This window comes from Alexandromys fortis, unplaced genomic scaffold (genome assembly GCF_014885135.2).
Source record: "Alexandromys fortis isolate MF-2015 unplaced genomic scaffold, M_Fortis_MF-2015_v1.1 scaffold_50, whole genome shotgun sequence".
Taxonomy (NCBI): domain Eukaryota; kingdom Metazoa; phylum Chordata; class Mammalia; order Rodentia; family Cricetidae; genus Alexandromys; species Alexandromys fortis.
In genome coordinates, this window is record NW_026067932.1 from 8,095,922 (window position 1) to 8,117,166 (window position 21,245).

Sequence of the window (21,245 nt, forward strand, 5' to 3'; positions counted from 1 at the left end):
GACCAAAAGAGGGTGAGTGGTATTTCGATATTTTTAAAACTTTATTATTTCTTTACTTTGGTAATTTTTACACTCTTATAGTTCTTTATCAGATATAGAATAATAAATTTCTGTAACTTAAAGTCCCTTTCCCTTTGTCCTTGTGCTATAGGAGACCGCTGACTCTTCCGGGTACTAGGCCTAGCTCTTTCCAACACAGGGTCTCATCCTTTCGTATCTCCTGCTTCACCAACCAGCTAAAAGAAGGCTTGGGGTCTTGAATTCTTGGAGGAACGTACAGATGGACAGGCCTTTAGTTAATACTTCAACCACATTTGACTTATCTCTGAGAGCTTCTGTGGCCTAGGTATCGCTGCTCTGTAACCACACAGAGAGGCCACGCTTTCCCTCCGCCTCTGGCCCAGATTTATTCACAGGATGGAGAATTCTAACCTTCTGACTAGAAGCATATCCCCCCTTCAGTGAGCAAAACAAAACAAAACAGACCCAAGCAACAATAGCAAGAAAACCCCAGACTCATCAGACTCCGAGGTTACCTCGGGAGTTTTGTTAAGCTTGTTTTCCATTATTGCTTTATAAAGAGCAGCCAGAATGTTTCTGCTTAAGGTAATGCCTACTAAATCTTAATTGTGTTAGGAACTAAAGGACTTCAGAGACCTAGAAAGGGTGAGGATTTAATACTAATGAATACTGCCATTCCTTAGAACCAGTACCTATCAACCAAGACTCTTAGGCGTGTGGCCATTTCTCTGACACCTGTTGATCAGCACTGCCAGGAGCGTGACTTCCACCACTGAGTCCTTCATGAAATGTGAAAGGGAACTTGGGGAGTCCATATCACACTGACCAATCAGAAGAAAGGGGGTATCATCTCATAAACACACTCTTGAAAATACCAGGTCCGCACCCCGTTGCTTAAGAAGCAGGCCCTGAAAAAAGTGGGACCTTGGGTAGAGCGTCTCAAAATGCCATCAGTTTAAAATACTGAGACGTTCCCTTTTTATAGCATATGACTCTATCAAAGTTCACTTAACATGCTTTCATTACTGGGCAATGCATTAGACATTAATCTACCGGTGAACTTCTGCTCCCTGTCTTATAATGGTTTTCTAGACAAATGAAGTCATCTGTGACAGAGGAGAAGATCATTAGAGTTCCCAAACCATTTGAAGCATGTGGACCCATTGGATCCATCTGGCCGTGTGCTTCAGATAGCTATAATAGCGACAGTACTATTCCACACATTTATCAACCACACTTACTAGGGGAGTATACTCATTTGAATTATACTCTTTTCCCTTTTTAATATGCTCACTGGCTTAGAAATAAAAAATAAGGAGTCTAAAATGCACACACTGAATTCAGGAATGAGCTGGTAACGATGAAAGAAACCCCACGATCTCTCGCTTACAACCCCCTCTTCTCAGGCTGAGTTACGAATTTGCCACAGAATGCCTTCTGGTCTCTTCTGTTCTTTAGGCTTGAAGTGTATGAGGGCTGCACAGCCATTAAAAGGCGGAAAATGAGGTTAGATTGACCATCTTACAGATCTGTCTTCTGGTCCTTTCTCTTCTCTCTAAAGCCGAAGGTAGACAGGATGAAGGTGGGCAGAAGTGTCCCCTGGTGGTTTTCTTGGGGGTCTGCCTCAGCATCCGGCAGAGCTATGAGCTGAAACGTGCCCACCACTGCCCTGAGTAGCATGCTTCCCCAGCACACGGGCGCAGAGAGCCCATTTAGGACCAGCTGTGTGTCTGGCTTGCCGTTGGCTCTCTTCCCGGGCGCTCACATGTGATTTCTTTGTTGCAGACAATGGCAGGGATGAACAAAAGCACTCAGGCCCGTGGGTTTCGGTTGCATCTGTTGCTTCGCTCATTGTCTTAATTTAATTATCTGGCTACCCTTGACAATAGGCTGCAGGAGGAGGCCTGTGAGGGGCAGCCGTCCTTGGAGCTGGCGCCCACCTCCAGTGCCCTTCTTGAAGGGTTATGAAACAGTTTCGTGCACAGCCAAGCAAAAACTTTTCGCTTCAGCACCTTGTCCAAGACAAACAAAGCAGCCGAAACTGTTTCTAGTACTCAGCTAGACAGCATTTTGAAAGGAAAACGGTAGTGAGTAAATATTATTTCCTATTGACACCAGAGAAGGTAAGATTATTAAAAAAAAATATATATGCCGGTCTTCCAGCTCACTGGGGTTGATGGAAGAAACTGATCCTTCTGAAGGGACGGCTAACCAGCTTATTAAAGGATCAGCTGGGGAAGGGATTAATTTGTAATAGAGGCCATTTGCTTTCTTCCATAGCTCTCTGGCTTTCCTCTGGAAAGTTATCGGTAGACCTTTGGAGGGCAGAGATCATCAAAGGTTAATAACAACAAACAGCGCAGTGATCTTGTCTGACACCTGCTGGGCTCTACGGTTGAGTAAATGCTCTCACTGGCTCCTCATGGCCATTTTGGCAAGGTGACCTTTTTTGTACCCACTCCATTTCCAGGCTGAGGCTTGCTAAGATTTAGCGATGTGTGTCAGGCTACAGAGGATCAGGCTGTTAGAACTAAGAGCAGAAATAACAGGAGCCATCCCCTGCACATCGACAGTATGCTAAGGATTAGTTCATACAAGTCCCCATGTCTTCCCATTTATTCTCGCAGTCGTCCTCAGAATGGGCACAGGCATCGTGACCATTGGACCTTTGAGGAATCCTTTAAAAGGGTTAAAAAAAAACCAAGCTGGTGTTTCTTAGAGTTGAGCTGGATTTCTGCTTTGGGTTTGTTGAAGATCCTTGCTGTTCTGGGGCTGGCCTGTTGCCCTGCTACCTAGCCCACCAAGAGGAGAAACGGAACCTCGTGCCTCCAATTCCAGCACTCTTTCTAATGGCAGTAGCTCATAATCTTATCAGTTGTCCACCGTCCCCAGCTGGTTCACAGGTGAAGGTGGAACCTCAGGGGTCAAAGACTCTAAGCTAAGAGGGTGGGTAGCCTTCCTGATCAAATGTGGGAGTTAAGCCACATTTGCGTGGTTGTTTATATTTTCAGTTAGCAAGGGTTAACTCCTTGTATACCATTTCTTCTGGTTTTTATCATGCCTAGTTGGGCTAGGGGGTGGGTTTTTGCCTGCAGGGCAGACTGTAAAAGAAAGATGATAGGCTCTTTAAACTTCAGGAAGGAAGGGTTGATATTTTCAATAGACTGTTTCCATCTTCCTCCCACTGCAATCAAGTTAAGTATTGTAGGGCATAGCCTAGGAAAGGCCTGGCATCCCATAAAAAAGCACCGGAGGAAATAATGCCCAACATAGAATATTATTAGCAGCTCATTTATAGCACAAAGTACAAACTCAGCATTGACCTTCTCCACAAAAGGGAAAATAGAAAAGAAGAAGGAAATAAAAAACAGTGGATGATTGAGAGGTGGCCCAGACATCAACTTGTTGAAAAGGATGTGTTGCTGTTCTTTTTTTTTTTTTTTCTAGCTGTCTTGGGAACACATGGTATTGTGGAGGTTGATTTAGATGTCTTGGTATCAGCTTTGAAATCTGTTGACTTCAAGGGATCCCAAGTTCAAATTCTAAGAGAGTCGGATGTGCCTTTCTTCTCTGGTAGCCGAGCTGAGTGAGAGTCACAAGGTCTACTCTGTGCATTAATATGTGACTTTAAAGCCAAGGAACAGAGCACACAGTGGGAGAAACCTGTGTTCCTGTTGTGTGTGGCAGACTCTTTAAGACAGAGGCACATGGGTCATGGGTGGACATATGGGACACCATGTCAGTGTGCCTAGCCTCTGCCTGGCTTTTTTTTTTTTTTTTTTTTTTTTTTGGAAACTACCTTCTTCTGCCTTTCACATAATGGTTATTTATTCCTCTCCCTCCTCATGGCTTTTCCCTTTGAGCAGATTGGATTGTTCCAGGCTGACCCTAACCTAAGCTGTGTGTGAGTGTAGTGGGGAGACCCGTTTTTGAAACACATACATCTTTCATGGCTGCTTTGTCTTAAAGACTCTGATGGCTGTTACACTGTCCTTAGCTTCTGATGTCAGCACCAGCCATTTCCGCCTGAGCTCCTTTCTCTCCCTTCTCCACTTGGGATCAGTAAACATCGTTGTTTGATGGTTTGTCCAAACTACCGAACTCCGACTGCTTTTCTCTCACACAGCTATATCTCCTAATAAATCTTTCCTGTATACCTCCCAGAGGCCATTGGGCTTACAAGCTTAGTTTGGGTCCCAGCTCCCCCACTTCACCAGAGTTATGTGATTATGGGTGATCATTGAACTCGTTCTTGCCTCAGTTTCCTCCTCAATAATATGAAAGAATGGGGTGAAAGCGCCGACTTCACCAAGTTGGCGGGTTGACTGTCCTAACTTTGGGTTCACCTATTCAGCACAGGAAGACGGTTACTATTGTTTGCAAGGAGACACACTGCCAAAGACACTTGGTTTAGATCCATTCTGTGAGCTTAACTCTTAACAGCATCATTCTAGACTGGCTGTGTGATATCTCGTTTGCACCTACCTTTGTTAGAACACTGACATATTTTGGAGTCCATTCTGCATATGTTTGCCTCCCCCACTTAAAGGGAGCTCCCCGAGACCCGGGGAGGGGGGAAGGGGAGGGCATATTTCCTTTACTAACTCAAGCAGGGTGAGTTATCCTTCCTAAACTCAAGCAGGGTGTTTGAGAAATAGAAGCGAATAGCAACTCTGTCTCCTTGTTTAATTTAAATTTAAATTTCCTGCAGAAGTAATGGGGTGAGAGTTTAGACCAACAGCAAGAGTTGCATGGTCACCTGTTATGTTCCCAAAGCAAAAAATAACAATCCTCACTCCTGTCTCAGAACTTATACTGAGGATTGTGGCTTAATCAATGTTAACTAAGAAATGGGAGAAGTAGTGAGGTGCCGGTTAATGGGTTGGGGTTCATCTTGGGTGTGTGTTCTGACTTGGCCAGATGCGAGAGCAAGGCCTTGACAAGACATTTAGTTTTCTTATCTCCACAGCAGAGAAAAAAAAAAAAAGATAGTATTTACCATGTAGGCTTATGATGGCTGAGTGAAGTGATTCACAAGCATTGGGTAAAAACTAGCTATTATCATTACCCAGTCTTTAACAGTCACTGCTACCAAGACACTGTCTCTACTTGAATGCTACTCTTTTTCTTCTGATTATAGGCAAAACTGCCTGGATTTTCAGAGCACCCACGCATGCTGGGAGAGCATGCCGACAGCTCGTTTTCCTTTCCTCTTTTAGTGAATGATGCATTCCTAGGAATGCTGGGATGTGGGGGAACTGGAATGCATCCTACAGTTACTTCAAGGTTAGCTTGAGCTATGCCCTTTCTCCCTCTTCCGACAACCACCTGAATTGATTTCCAGCGTATCTTTCTGTGATGTAAGAAACCGCTGGTTCGTGGTTTAAAAGGCCAGAGGGAAATAAAAGAAGAGAATACTAAAGGGCTTCCTTCCTTAAGCAGCAGAAAGTATTTATTTATTTATATTGTCTTTAAAAGTCTAGAAGGATGTTGTAAAAATTCTGCAGGTTCAAAGCTGTTTAGACTAGATTTTATGGACAGTGGTTTGGTTATTTTTGTTTGTAATAATAATAATGGTGATGGTCATAAATAAGCCTAACCATACCATTGTTCCCTGAGGGAGGAGTTGACTTTGGAATTGCTGAAAGGCTCAGATGTGACCTTCTAAAAGTGCAATACCAGATTTTGGTGACTTTCCTGGTGTCTGCACCTCTCTCACCTGAAAACTAGTTCTGATGCTAATCCCTCATGCTTCCATAATGCCATTGTTCAAACTGGCATATGACTTAGACTACTGTTGACCTGGTGTGTGTAGCACGGTGTCCTTGAGAGACCCGAGGCCCTGAGAAGCCTCTGGTGTCAACTCAGTGTACCAGTGATGAGTTCACAGGGTTAGTAAGAAAGGGTGTTGCCCTCTTCCACTCAATTCTTTGAGTGTTGTGACAAATCTGGGCAGAACATTCAAACTCCGTGTTCTGAATTTTCCTTCTCATTGAATTGAGAGAAATTTTGGCCGCTTAGAAGACTCTCCCAAACGTTTCGGATGAACAAAATAACACTATGACAGGTTGAAGTGATTTGCATCTGTTTGAGGTTGATGGGAGCCTTCGGCATATAAAAGTAAACATGGGGAATGCCAGCCAGTGCTTTTCCAAGGCAGAACAAGCTACGAGAATGGTTCCTGCAAGCAGCTTTCAAACTTTAGAATCCCTTTGTGGTGCCAAGCATCTCTACTCTAGCCTGTATTCTTTTGAAGAATACAAATTTTATTCACAGAGACAGAGAGCGTTTAATAGAGACCTGGTCGATGAATACTGATGGAAGAGCAATAATGATGCCATGCATTTATTGCTCCATCTACACGTCCCTTTCTGCTTGCCTTGTAACGTCCCATGAACTTTTAAACATGCCTTGCCACGACATCGACGTCACACATCTCCAAGGGCACCATTGTCAGGTGATTAGGGATCTTCTCCAACCCTCGACCTGCCATACTCATGCTCTTAATAATTTGAAATTTCTGTCCTGCCATAATTGTTATCTACAGCTGTGAAAATAGCCCATCATATTTTCACAGATGGCAGGGCTGGTTGGCCTTTGATTACTTAACCTCTTGGTGTTGGCCAGACAGAAAGCTCCATGTGAATGTTTCTAGACTTTACAGGATTTTGTAAAAACTTTTGGCATATGAATCCTTGCTTGGAAGTCAGGGCCCACTCAGCCAGTTTAAGTTTGATTTAAAATTTTTGAGTCTTTCCCTTGGAACTTTGGAGCTATTTTAGCAGGGATAAGAATGCTGTTAGATATCATGCTTAGATTGTTAGAGAATGAAAGCGGATATTCCAGAGCGAGGAGAGGGCATTGGAAACATCGCAAAGAAAGAAAAGACAGGGGCTGGAGAGATGGCTTACAGGGTAAAGGCAATTGCCACCAAGTCTGATAACCCGAGTTTGTTCCCCAGGAATATCAAGGTAGAAAGTGAGAGCCAATTCTGTCAAGCTATTCTCCAACCACCATATGCACACCACGGCATAGACCCTTTCCCAGAACAAACAGACATAATTTTAAAGCTTTAAAGGGATGGGGAAAGAGATAGCAGAAGCCTGGAGCAGTTGTGGCCAATAACGCTCATCTCTGACGCAGCAGGATAATGTGGGGAGCATGGAACCACCCGTGGGGTCAAGCATTAGACTTGGACCTAGTTTCCCAAGTTGCTGCTTCATTCTATGGAAAACTACAGATAGGAGAGAGCCATAGACTGTTCCCTGTACATCAGATGGGAATGGTTGAACCCTGCTTCTCTAAACGATACCATGAAATCAAAAACCAACTTCCTTCTCCCCTTCCAAAAATGTTCCCTTTATCTCCTGAATAATACTTACTTTAGGGCTATCTCCCAGAATTTTTCCAGAAGACAAAGGAATCTTGGGATTTTGTGGATGACAAGGGATGTTTACAAAGGAATTTATATTCACTGAAAGAAAGCAACCCGCTCTGGTATTTACCCATGACTTCGGAAAGTCATTCACCCACACACCCTACTGTGCCAAACGAAGCTGCACAAACACACGCATCATAGACGTACGTGTTTACTTGTGCTCCTTTGAACACACACGTAGTTTTCTTTCTCGTCTCTCAAGGCTGTTTACTGTGGTTGACTTCAGAGTTCAAGTTCTGACCAAAGATATTTAGAATTAGGCCTGACTATAAGTGCATCTCGCATTCTTATTTCTAACCAGCAGCCTCTATTTTTAAACTCTCCTGACCAACGCTTTCTAAAGCTATAACCATGATGGCTAACGAAGCTGGGACTTCCTCCTTCCTCACAGAACAGTTCCTAGTTCTTGGGACTCTTCCAGTAGACTTCAGGAGCTATTTCTGAGTGCCCGGTGTGATGGGAACTTTTTCAGAGGTGCTGTGTATCAGACATGGATTCACAGATCTCTTGTACCATATCTCTCATCAGTTCCCCGTTGACAGCATCCCATGCTGTTTTCTAGAATGTAAACCCACACTGACATTTCTTGATTATATGTCTTGGTTGCTGCATGAGACCCAGAGGCATTGAGAAACCTCATTATACATGGGTTCTCAAACATGTGGGCAGCGGGGAAGAATTCTGATTTCAAGCAGGCCCTTGGAAGAAGGGAAACTGATGTCATTTTTATGTGTTCAGTGGCTCCTGAAGAATCTCTAACTAGCATCAGGTGTCCTTTCTTACTTGGGTCACAGGAACCAATAGCTGGCCTTTCGGCCCTGAGGTAACATTTAAAGGAAGAAGTTCTATAGTGGATACTCTAAAACTCATAAAAATGGACTGTACTTCATCCCAAAGTGTTGACCTTTCTTCCCATTGCTTCCAAAAACCCTCGTTTTAATTTCAGGCTATCAACCTCAGGTGCCCGTGAAGGGCGCTTGATCGACAGTCTAAGAAACTGAAGTGTCCCGGAAGCTGTGCAAGCCCGGAAATAGCCCACGTTTCTATTTGTTTTGGCAATTTTAAACTACTAGGATCTAGAATCCATGCGACAGTTAAATTTTCCCCAGGCACTATGGAATGAAATCACATATTACATTTGATTTTAACTGGTTGAGAAAAAAGATGGTGTTTTTCTGAAAAGTTCGTTGTATGACCCTGAAATAGATATTAACATTTATGTGGAAGAACTGGACTAACCATTTAAGTCCTAGTTATCCACAAAATAAGATATTTTCCCAGGTGGAAGGAATCTTAGACAACTGAGTTCTCTTCGGCCACATGTTGGAGAAGACATACATTAACGGAACTGTGGTCGAACTTGGGCTTGACATTATTGGCAATATGAGATACTTCTACTCCATTTTGAGCACACACACACAAACACACACACACTTATACGTATACACATACACAAACACAGGTATATAGGTATAAATTTTCAATAAACCCTCACAACAGCTGTGTGGGAGAGCATCAGTTGTTACCGTGGTGGGAGATGAGGAAACTGAGACATAGGTGAGACATAGGTGTCTCATGGGACAATTTGCCCATGAGAAGGCAGCTGGTAAAAGAGCTCTGACTTTCACTGAGGCCTTCTGATGGTGCTCAGTGTTCCTAGTGATGATCCTCTCCTGCTTCTCCAACTTGTAAGCTCTATGCCTGGTCTAGATATCTACAATTTTTCTCAGAATTGTGTGTTTTGACTAGTTATAAGCTCAGTTATCAATTTTTGAAGCTTTGAAGCTGAAATGTGGGGGTTGTTAATAAGAATTAGCACATTGCTTGCTCCAAGAAAACCCTGAGTGGATAGTGACATTCCCTGTGAAGCATTTAGCTAACCACAACTGTCACACTGAGTCCCTGAGCAATTTCAATGTAAGCCGAAGAAGGGCGTCTCAAACCTGCGAGATGTCAGCAAACCTCTTCTCCCTTCCCTGGTTTGTGCTGTGATTGCCTCGCTATCCTTCGTAGGAAAGGAGGACTCATTTAGGCTCAAGAGTTTTACTTCCTTTTTGTGGTCTGTCGTTCTATTAGAGTGAGTCTGCCTATATCGCTCACTTATCTATCCAAGCATTTATCTGTCTGTCCATCCATCCATGCATCCATCCACCCATCTGTCCACTATCTGTTCATCCATGCAGTCTTCCATCCGTCTGGTATACCTCGAAGTCCTTGGGTATTACTACTAAAATGAAATGAAAGGACAATGCTTGGTTATGTTTTCCTGATTCCTATTACACGACAATGACATTTTGGCGTGTTAAGGATTGCTTTTAAATGGATAAAATGCATTTCAGAAAGAAATGCATCCTGGACTGAGGTCTAGAACTGTGAGAACTTATTTTTAGCCAGAAAGCCCTGTTGATTTCAGTTTTCCTCGAATGAAGTTTATAATTAGATACAGCCACCCAAACCTTTCCGCAGGGCACAAATTCTGAATGCCTTTGCTGAGCTGTGGTCTGCAGAAGAGCTGTCTGTGTCTGAAGGCCCTTCTAAGATGATGTGGCTTTAGTGTCAGCATCTGCCTGAGGCTGGCCCCAAAGGATGCTGTTTTAGCAGAATGCGGCATCTCCTGATAATCTAGGATCAGTTTGCAAAGATACCAGAAGTAGGTTAGCTTTCTTTGGGGGTTCTAACACGTACTTCGAACTGAACCTTTTGATCCTACTTTGAGCTCTGAATATCTCTATAATATTGAAGAAATCCAAGATTTTCAGTGAGCCATGGAGAAAAGGGGATCCGGGAGTAGAAAAAATATCAGGAGCATGAAGGACTAAGCAGGACTTCTTGAAGTAGGTTACCTAGATGAAGTAGGTTACCTACTGTGGCTTTGGTCATTTTACCACCTCAAAGGTCACCAGGAGCTTGGCTGAGGACTGCTGCCTTCTACACTCTCTTAGAGAGGGGACTCACTATTTGGATAATATTGAGATTTTTGCTTTCTTCTGGCAGAAAAATATCAGATTCAGGGGACACTTCCCATGGCCAGTTCTACTCCCCCTTTTCTTTGGTACTTGATTCGCTTTGACAAAGTTTTGCTGTCTGCCCAGAAGAAGCTTAGACACCAAGTACATTTTCACCTAGGTACAGATCTCCTGGTCTTTAAAACAAAGAAAGAGAAGCAGATGACTTCCAAGGCCTTTGCCAGTGCAAAAATAGCATGGTCCTAGGGGGTTTCCTAATGAAGAAGACGCTCACAGGAGTAAGTTCTCAAGATCTAGTGCTCTCTCTCTCTCTCTCTCTCTCTCTCTCTCTCTCTCTCTCTCTCTGTGCAGGAAGAGTGAAGTAGTGAGGGGAGAAGGGGAAGAACAGATAGATGGATAGTTGAAAATAGTATTTTTTTCCCCTTAGGAGAAACAATCAAATGATATAGGTCGATATCAGATATGTTCATTGTGGGATAATTGCTATCCTATACCCCTAAATTCATGTGTAATGCTCTCAATTCCTATTGTCTGTAAAACAGAGTACACGTAGATACATAGTTTGATTGAGGTCATCAAGTTCAAATGAGTTCATTAGGGTGAGCCCCAATGTAGTCTCACTGATGCCCTAATGAAAACAAAGTATTTGGGCACCAAGGGAAGATTGTGAGGACATAGGAGTGGTGCCTCTAAGGGACTGATATCTTGAATGTGGATTTCCATTCTTGAGAACCACAAGGAAAAAAGTGTATCTGTGGGTTAAGCCACTTACTCTGTAGTCTGTGGTACTTGATTATGTCAGCAATAGCAAGCCAATACATCTTTTATATCTGATACCAAAGTACAAAATAAAAGTTCAGAGACCTTTGAAAGGTTACCGCGCAGGCGTTTATGTAAATACGGGATGCTCTTTGGCCTAAACCCTGGACTTGACTGAGGAGCAGTCACCAATGAAATCCAGGGCAGAAATCTGGGAATGATTATGGCACAAACAGGTCTCTGTGAATCTGCGTTAATATTTAACTCTGAACATATATTTACATGGGCAATTCTTCTCTAATAGATTTGTACAAAATTTAGCATGCGCGCAGAAGACGCAAACTTTATTTGCATATTTTTTATTCTGATTTGGTTTTTTGAAGAAGGGGTGCATCTCGTTGGCATGGTTTTAATTTTTTTTGTTGTTGTTCTTGGTATTCTGCCCTTGTCACTTTGTACTTTGTGAAATGTTAGATTTTCCTTTTCAATTCTTTCCCTAGTAGCTTATTTTTCCTTCCATCCTAGGCATTACCCAGCTGAGATTGAGCTACACTTCTTCATGGCCTCTACAGCTTTTCTGAGTTGTGCTCTGCTCCTCTCTCATCCTAGCCTCTGCCACTTCCCCTTTGACCTCTGTTCACAGTTTCTAGCTCCACTCTCCCTCCTCCTCTCCTCTGATTGGCTGAGTCGCTTCTGGCCCCTCCTTCCCTCCAGGGTGTGTCTTTGGCTCACCTCTCCTTCTCCTTTGTGGCTTCATTTTCTTGTTCGTGGATAGGGGCTGGGACTGCAAACATCACAAAAATAATTGCATTGAGAATAGATGGTTCCTGTGCCAAAGACAATCTTTGAGTCTAGCAAGAAGGCCTGGACTCCACAGGAAAGAGGAGCCAGGCTTGCAGCGGGGTCTACAACTCAGGCACCCGAGCTGGCATTACAGAGCCTTGGGCCTTGTCTCTTGTACCCACGTCCTCTTCAACTAGAACGAATGAACACTCCTTTGCTCTCCATTCGCACACACACGCTTTCTGACTCCCGTGCCTACTGTGTTCTGTGTCCGCCCACCAAGTCCTGGACAGTCCCCTTGCATCCCTCAGGTCACTCACTGGGGTGATGTCTCCCCTAAGACACCACGGTCCTCCTCCAGCCTCAGCTGTGGTTGAGGACCAGGAAACAGCACAGGTCTCATTGTGAACATCTGGGTTTCTTATCATCACGATTTCTGCACAATGCTGCCTTTGTTTCAAGGATAGAATCGACATGTCCCCTTTTTGTTTTTTTTTTTTCAGCAGGACTCTTCCGAACACCCAAGAGAGGGCTGTTTTTTTCCCCCTTTTCCTTCTCTTCTCTTCTTATTTCTGTGTAAGGACTATAAATTTACTTAAATGCCTTCCTTCCTTCCTTCTTTCCTTCCTTCCTTCCTTCCTTCCTTCCTTCCTTCCTTCCTTCCTTCCTTCCTTTCTTCCTTCCTTAACAAGTATATAAAGTGGCCAACATGCATTGATGTTTTATATGCTTCTGATTACACAGTTGGTGCTTCTGAAGTTGCTTTACAATAAATGCTTGGACAAAGGACGCCTTGCTTTTTGATCACTAGAAACATCTAAGCATCCCTACAGTCAGAGTCTCCATTTTCAGTGTCCTTCTCTTTCGTCTACAATTACCACTGTGAATTTCAACTAGGTCCCTAGTAGGTAGTCTTTCTGTGTTTGGACCACTGTAGAATTCCAGGACTTACAAAATTTTGTTATTAGACACATTTATGGCAAATGTTAGTCTTGTCTGACAGTTACTTGGTGCAGGCACTCCACTTGTACATGGAATATGTCTTAGAGAATACTAACTTACTGAATTCTGACAACTTGTGCAGTATATGTAATCATTACCACACTGATAACTCAGACTTGGGATGCTATTTGGCAAAGAGGCCTTACTGGGCAACTTGAGTTTTGACAGGTTTAGTCCTTGTTTTCCACCATCTTCCAAGTGTCAGATTGTCCAGGGAAGTGAAAAAGATAAATTTCAGTAGCAAGTGATTTGAAGGATGGATGTGTAAGCCATCCAATCGGTGGCATTGGAGTCCTTTGACCTGTCATCTAGGAAACATAGGACAGAATTTCCATTTGCGTCCCCTCCGCCCATGTCTGAAAGAGCACTCAAGAATGACTGCATCCCAACCATACACACGTACCTTCTGAGTCTTGGGCATGTCAGTGTGGCGCTGGGCACGGATAGAGCGGGCTGATTTCGTAGGCTTGAGGGGAGCACAGTACATCTCCAGCCTTCTCAGGTCACAGCTCCGGAAGCAGCACTCATCCACGATGCCTGTCTGAGGCGCCCTCCGAATGCTGGAGCCATAGCCTGTGGGCTTGTCTGCACAAATCAGAGCAGTCCTGGAGTTAGACAGAGCTGCCCACATCCACAGACTCCCATCGAATCCCTGGACGCCTCTCTTTAACTACTAATCCAACATGTCACCCTTCTCCTGCACTATCGTCAGCAATGTCTGATCTATTATGTTCCTTTAGATTCTAGTATGTTTCCTGGAGTTAAGCCACACTCGTGCAAGAATTCATTCACCATACACTTTTGTTTGTATTGACTCTGACCACGTTTTCTACAAGCTGTATTGGAGGACCTTGTTTCTGTCCAGTCCTATCACTTCTCTGTCTATTGTCTTTGCTGAGAGACCTTTAGAAGTGCTACTTAAAACAAAACTACAGATCAAGCTTCTTACAATTTTGTAAATGTACCGTTTTATTCTTAAATTGATAAGCTAATTGTATATATTGTGAGGGTACAACATGATACTTTGGAATACATATATACTATCCAGTGATATAATGAAGGTGTTTAGATTGTCCGTTATCTCAAACATCTGAGCTAGAACACCAGGATCCTGGAAAAACTGCATCTCCTTAATGACATTAGTAAACACATACAGTTTTTGTACACTGGGCATCTCAATTGTTCTTTACTATTTCTATCATAAAATTAAATTGCATATAGGCAAAATTTGACATCTAGAGATATATCCTTATTTTATTGATGAGAACCCTGAGACTCAAGAGTTTGAATGGCTTGCCAAAGGTCCTTCATGCAGTAATTGGTGGAGTCAGGATTTTAACTCCAATCTACTTGCTGTTACGTCCAAGAGCTTTAGGGAGCACAGAAGATATTGGTATGTAACTCCAGAAACGTCCCTGAAGCTCTTTATTACATCTTTCTTGCCAGAATTGAGGATAAGATGAAACAGTGTGTTAAATAAAACAATGCGCAGCACCTGGTACAGAAGAGGTCTTAACTACGTATTAGTCTGCGAGCTCTGGCTATCTTTTCCAAGGTCTTAAATGATCTATGGAAAACTGTCTCTACCATTGACCATACCCAGAAGCCAAGAAACTCAGAACTGACTACAGTACCAGTGAGAAGAGGCTTGCACACCACCCCAGAAAGCATGGAGCAACCATTTGTTTCCTTGGAATATAACGATTGGGCCGGGACAGAAGGAACTAAATGCCAGCGGGAACACTGATATCCAACATCTTTTGATACAAACCGTTAGAGCTCTTTACTTGGCTGGGTTCTGGTTTGATTGGATCATGTTTTTGACCACACTTTTACTGGCTTTCAGAATTCAGAAAAGGTCAAGCAAGCTTACATAGACCTTGACATACACCAGAATTACCCCTTTTTGGCACCATAGAACTTTGGTTAAATCAAGTGTTGTCTCTGCAGTAGTGTATCAAACATACAAAACATGAAGCTGGGCTGTCTTAGACAGGGGAATATAATTTTGATCTGCTCCCTTCTTCACTGGGAGGTAGGCTACTTCATGAAAGAAACGTGTGAACCACTGACCTCCAAGAATCCAATGGACAACCTGATATATGCTTAATCTTAATTCCTGACCCAAGGAAGGCATACCATTAAATACAGTCTTAAAGTCACATAAATCATGACACAATAATAGGATTCTGAAAGTCACAGTTTTCATCCATATTTTCGGCTTCCTTATTGAGGGGAGAGCAGATCCAGGGCCATAGCCTGCCGTCACTATCACTCTTGTTTGGCTGCCTCCCTGCTCCGAAGGTCAGCTGTTTTATGGAGTTCTCTAAGAACCCAAATGTTTTCCTGATGCTTGGCACAGCAACTTTGTAAGGCTTATTCTCAGGGCGGCTGAGAGGTAGGAACTTTGTGAGGGTTCCTTTGCGGTCTCTCTGGGAAGGAAGGGTCTGCTGCTGCTCTCTCTCACGGTAGACCCTGTGGGCTTTTTGTGGTTGTAGGCTTGGGGAGGGACCAGGCAGTTGAGCCCACTGGAGTCTCAGCAGGGCTTTTACTTGCCCTTTGAGGGAAGACTATCATGGATATGGACTCTGGGCTTTTGCCTCCCAGCCAGGCCCTGGCAAGTTGAAACCCAACTGGTCCCCTGGGCAATGCAATGTTTTTTGTTTTCTTCGTTTTTTAAAAAAATCTTTTCCTGGGACTATAAATTCGAGGAAAGCCACAAATGGATGTGCATGGCTCTTGTAACTCACGGACTTCTACGTAATTTTCTCTCTGGCTAGCCAATTAAGATCAGGGGATACATTTGGGTTCTCTTTGCAGGTAGGAAAAAGGAGAGAAGGAGCCTGTTTCTTGGTTGTGGCTATCACAATAGTAACCTTCAGGTAATGACTGTCCTTTGTCTATATATACATTTCTAAAAATGTATGCACAAAGAATCACTTGCTGATTATGGAATAGTCAGTTGATATTTGAGAGTAGAGTTGTAGAAATTTTTCTAGAAACTTCCAAACTTGACCAGTTCAGATACAGCTGTTTTCACAGCTCAAGATTATGAATTAAAAGTGGAGAGGGATGGATTGGGGATTCTAGGACCCATTTAAATTTTCTATTCCAAACACTTCTCAATCTTAATTCTGTGATCCAAGCTTGCACCAAGAAAAAGATGCTAGCCATTATCTTGGGATAGCAAAAAGCATTTCCATGCATTGCTTGACCTTACTTGGTGATTCTCAAGAGCCATGAGACGACCACAGGTCTATTTAATCTTCCAAAATAGACAATAACCATCACCACAGCAAAGAACAGCACATTCTTTTTTTTTCTTTTTTCTTTTCTTTTTTTCTTTTGGTTTTTCGAGACAGGGTTTCTCTGTGGTTTTGGAGCCTTGTTGAAATAGGAGCGGTGACACTCCCACATCAGAGCCTGTCCTGGAACTAGCTCTTGTAGACCAGGCTGGTCTCGAACTCACAGAGATCTGCCTGCCTCTGCCTCCCAAGTGCTGGGATTGAAGGCGTGCGCCACCACCGCCCGGCTAGAACAGCACATTCTTATAGTACCCAGCTTGCTGTATGTCTCAGAAGAGCTTAGAGTTTGTTCTAAAGGGACCTGTGCTCTCCAACCCACAGGCTGAAGGATTTTGAAGCAGAGAGCTTTAGGATTTTTATATTATGTTCCATTAAAAAGCTTGATTTTATCTTGTATATGCATCTTTTTGGAATGCTATTGGAGTAGGGTATGCATGTGAATTTCCCATGAACCAGTTTGCTCAGGCTATCAATTCTAGTGGAACGTTTTCTTTGTCAATTCATAGTGATTACAATGGAATCATACTTTGTTCAGGATTTATGAATGTAATGAATGTTTACCTACTGATTTTGTAATTAATCTTTTGAAGTATCCTATAGGCTTGATTTCAACAATCATTACCTCTCAGTAATCAAGGGACCACAGTTGTCTTCAAGAAAAGGTTTCACATATTTTTAAACTTAGAAGATGGACATTTATTTTCTAATTATCGTTTGTGTTCTCCAGAATGCTCAAAAACTTTCCTGTTTTTATCCAATGCAACAGCAAAAGACAGGTGACCAGGACAGTCCTTTGCACAATGAGACATGATTGGAGAATTCTCTTACTGCCTACACACTTAACCGTTGGACTATGTAACATTCTGCAGATGTTTTGATGACAGTCTTAACATTGAAAATTTATATAATAAGAAAATTTATAGTAATAAACTTATTTTGCCAGTGTCATGGTTCAGAGGTCGTCTAGCACATAGATCAAAGGCAGCTTAGCAGACAAGCTGGCCATCACATAACCCAGACTTGTCCAGTAGTAGACATAGGGTTTAGGCATAACACACAGCTGTCTTTTAAACATGGGCCAACACACAGACTCCCAGTAGCTGAAGAGCTGACTTCTATAATAGCCGTACTTCCCTATAAATAATGCATGGTCACTGGAGTAATTCAATAATCTTCAGGGCAAACTTGTTGGTTACAAGGGTTTGGGGCAGAACTGTGGTATCATCAAAAGCACGCTAATTAGCTGAGTATCACATTTGGACAGGGATGCAAGTAAGTCACTCCCCTCCATCTCTGATGAGACGGATGCACTTCGGAGATTTAGCTGTGGTCATTATTTCTGGAGCCGAGAGTTCTGCCCATTCGTCATGAGTAAAGCTACCTCTACCAATCTGCAGGAATTTGTTTCTCGTCAGTTTCTGGAAATGTGCTTGAGACATCACACTAACTCTGACTCTCTGTGGAATTTCCCCTTTTCTTGCTGAGGAAGCTTTTAAAACTCTCCATTGGGAGGAGTGGAGCATTGATTTGTGAATCAATATTTAAATAATGACAAATGCAAACACGTTCAAAATAAGAACATACCTGCTTTTGAAGATCTATACTTGTTCTTTTCTAGGTTACAAAGAATTCATTAATTCTCTAAAACCATTGCTAATAGGAGGAAGAGGTACCAAAGTAGATTCTATGTCCTATTAATTAATTAGTTAATTAATTAATTTTAAAAAATTGAAATCAGGGCAAAAGAGAATTCAAAATGGGGCTTGGAGGCTGTTTCTAGAAAATTATCAGTCACATGCATGGTAGAGAACATAAATGGAATTACTAGATAATAAACAATCTGCCCTTAACTTTCATTAGCTGAAGATTGATTGATTATACAACCAAATACCATAATTAAGATCTAAATCAGAACATTGGTTTTCTTATACAAATTATTATTATTTTTTTGCCAGCCTCTATATTTGCTGACCATTCAGAATATCTCAGCATGATTGGATTCTTAAGTCAGTGTTGGTCCGTGAGCAACCTTATCTAAGGAAAATTAATTCAGTTGACTTCAGCTTGCATTGCATATTAGTAGGGAAGTTCCGAATATTGTATAAGTAGTAGTCTTGCAGCTTCCCGATAAAATTTCTTTTGTTGTCCTGAGGATAGACCACAAGGCCCTATGCATGCTGGGACACATTGCACTACTGATGTAAGCCCCTAGCCTCATGTTTTAGCATTTCGGTGTTCTTCCTTCCTCGTCCCCTTCCTCCCTCTCTCCCTTTCTTTCTTCCTTCTTTCCCTTTGGCTTTCCATTCTTCCTTTCTTATTTCCTTGGAGACAGTTTTGCTACAAAGCTCAGACTGGCCTTAACCTTGAACTCATGAGCTCCGGGTCTCGTTGAGTGCTGGGATTGTTGGGTTTATGCTACAACTCATGGCAACGTTTTAACTTTCCTATGCAGAAATGGAAGCTATTTCCTGATCTTTCCTACTTCTGGCAGCTTCCTATGAAAAAATGGCTTGTTTCATGATTCCTAATATAAGGGAAACATGGTAAAACATCGTTTAGCTGAGTGGTGGTGGCACACGTATTTAATCCCAGCACTTGGGAAGCAGAGGCAAGTCTGATCTCTAAATTCAAGGTCAGCCTGGTCTACTTAAAGTGAGTCCCAGGACATTCAGGGCTACTCAGAGAAACACAAACAAACAAACAGACAGACTTTGTGTGGTTGATATTTCCTGTACTCATAGGACTTACATTATCTCTTAAAAACTTTATAGAAGTCATATTTAATTGAAATACTTGAATGAGCTGTGTGTGCGACTATGTGCTTAGTAAAGGTGGGGAAATGGGGCTTATTTCTGTTCGCACGGGTGTGTACTTACGGAATCACACATATCAGAATAAAGCAAGTCCTCCTCAATAGTACAGATTTTCAAATCAGGGTTATTTGCAGCAGCAGCTTTAAAGCCTATATTTAGAAATTACGCCTGATTGACCCTCTTCTAGACACTTGTGTTGAGGGCTGCATTTCTGGGAAAGGGTCTTTCCAAAGTTTGACCTTTGGTATTTGTAAAAGTGGACACCAAGAAAATGTTCTCTTTTCTATGAACTATGTGTCAGAAGCAGTCTCGGCGACCTATCAAATGTAGGCATCGATTTCACTTTTGGCCTGTGTTAATTTTTAATTGGCAGTGTTTGCTAGTTCCATTCCTTCTCAATTGGATGAAGTCATCTTTTCTAGGAATCGTGACCCTGGATGACCCACCCCACCCCCACCACTCAGCAGCCCTTTCTCAGCTACTAAATCCCTATAATGCCAAAGATCAAGGTCTCCTTGTTACCCAACCGTGTCAATGTTTATGTATCTCCGGGTCTAAGAGGAATGAAATAAAGCATCGGGAAGCCGCTTCCTTCTGGGGAGGCTCTGTGCTTTTGGAAGCCCCAACTCAAGGGCAGGCATGGGAAGGGTACTGTTTGAGTCAGGGAGTTAAAGTGCAAAGCTTAGGGTCAAGAACGGCTGAGATTCAAAGCTGAAACATTGCTGTTTTAAGACTCTTTAGAGAAATGGGCTGACAGAGTGGGAAACAACGTGATGTATTACTCTAGCCGGCTACAATGCCCTGGAGGATGAGCGTCTTGCCAGGACAGCAGAATTTACTAGTTTGGGGCTTCTTCCAAGGCTTGGAGAAGATAGATATAGCCAACAAAATTATACTTTGGCAAGAGGAATGCTTCACAGCTCAGAACTGTTGTCCTAAGGGGATGGTTTTGGTTTATCAGTGTCTAAGGTGGAAGGTAATAAAATACCAAGAGGTCATTGAAATGATCTCAGCGGGACTTTCTATGGAAGTTAGCTCTCATTAACTAGTTAGACAATCTCCTTCATTGACAATAATTTCAGCATCGCTGCAATACCTGTCCTGCGGATGATGGAGGCAGGGTACCAAGTGCTTAAAGCACAAGGGGTAGAGTCAGGCAGCTCAGACTCGGCCACTTCTTACTCAACTGCCTGAGTTTGGGATGGAACCCAATCTTCTAAGAGTCAGAGCTTCATACGTAGATTAGTCATATCAAAAAATATATCCTAGAAATGCCGTGAGGACTAAGTAGCTTGGGGCTTAACGTCTGGCCTGCAGTGAACTACATAAGCATTGGCTATCCGTATGCCCCGTTTTTATTGATGAACGCAGCACACTGGGCAAGAATTTGTCTTCCTCACTGACTGTCTAAAATGCACTCTCTCCCACCCAAAGGGAAGTTTATTCGAAACAGATTTTCTAGGTAGAGAAGGGCTGTCTGCATTAAGGTGAATAACTGTTCCCTTGGAAGCATTTCTAAACTTCATGTGTGCACTCTCCCTGAGCAGTCCTGCATCGACAGCAAGGACGGAGCCTCCCGCCAGGTCACGATGCCAGATACGTTTATCTATGCCTATCAGTACCGTCGGTTTCTCTCAGATAATCTACCGGTTAAAATCATTGCTTTTCAGTGTCCAGCTTACTTCAAAACAGTGTGAAGACATGCAATGAGTGTGGGTGGAACACACAAACAGAGAGGGGCTCTTCTCACTTTCAAACACTCCATGACCTTCCTTCGTCTTGCTTGCCTTCTTCTCCCCCTTACTCTTGATTTCCCTTGTTTGCTAAGGAAAGCCATTGGTGGTTTCTTTTTCCTCACTAATGGCCATCAGGCTGGATACCCATGCCATGCTGAGTTTGTGGTAAGCTAGGAATTAGATACTACTTCCCTCCTTGGATAATTGAAAGCTGGAGCTTCCTCCTTGCCAGGTTTGCTTTGGGAATGAGCCATCATCAAGGTCCCAGTATTACCAGACTGCTAATTGCTACTCTGACTTGGACTTGTGCCTGGATGTGGTAGAAACTATATGAGAAGGAATAAGAAAGGTGCTGAGGATCGCATGCATGCGTTTCAGTGTCCTCCTTCCCGCTTTTCCTCTCTCTGAAAGATTGGGACCAA

At 42.8% G+C, this 21,245-nt stretch overlaps 1 protein-coding gene across 9 annotated transcripts in view; it reads right to left on the reverse strand.

The window, feature by feature from the left end:
* The window catches only part of Igf1 (insulin like growth factor 1), a 74,443-nt gene that overhangs the window by 6,761 nt on the left and 46,437 nt on the right, over positions 1-21,245 (reverse strand). For 7 of the 9 annotated variants that reach the window (XM_050145836.1, XM_050145844.1, XM_050145841.1 and 4 more), the window contains 2 exons: positions 13,373-13,554; positions 11,917-11,968 (listed from right to left, as the gene is read on the reverse strand). In XM_050145836.1, coding sequence (XP_050001793.1) covers positions 11,917-11,968; positions 13,373-13,554 — 234 coding nt within the window. The remainder of the gene's footprint in view (positions 1-11,916; positions 11,969-13,372; positions 13,555-21,245) is intronic. The other 2 variants (XM_050145838.1, XM_050145843.1) reach the window with 1 other exon arrangement.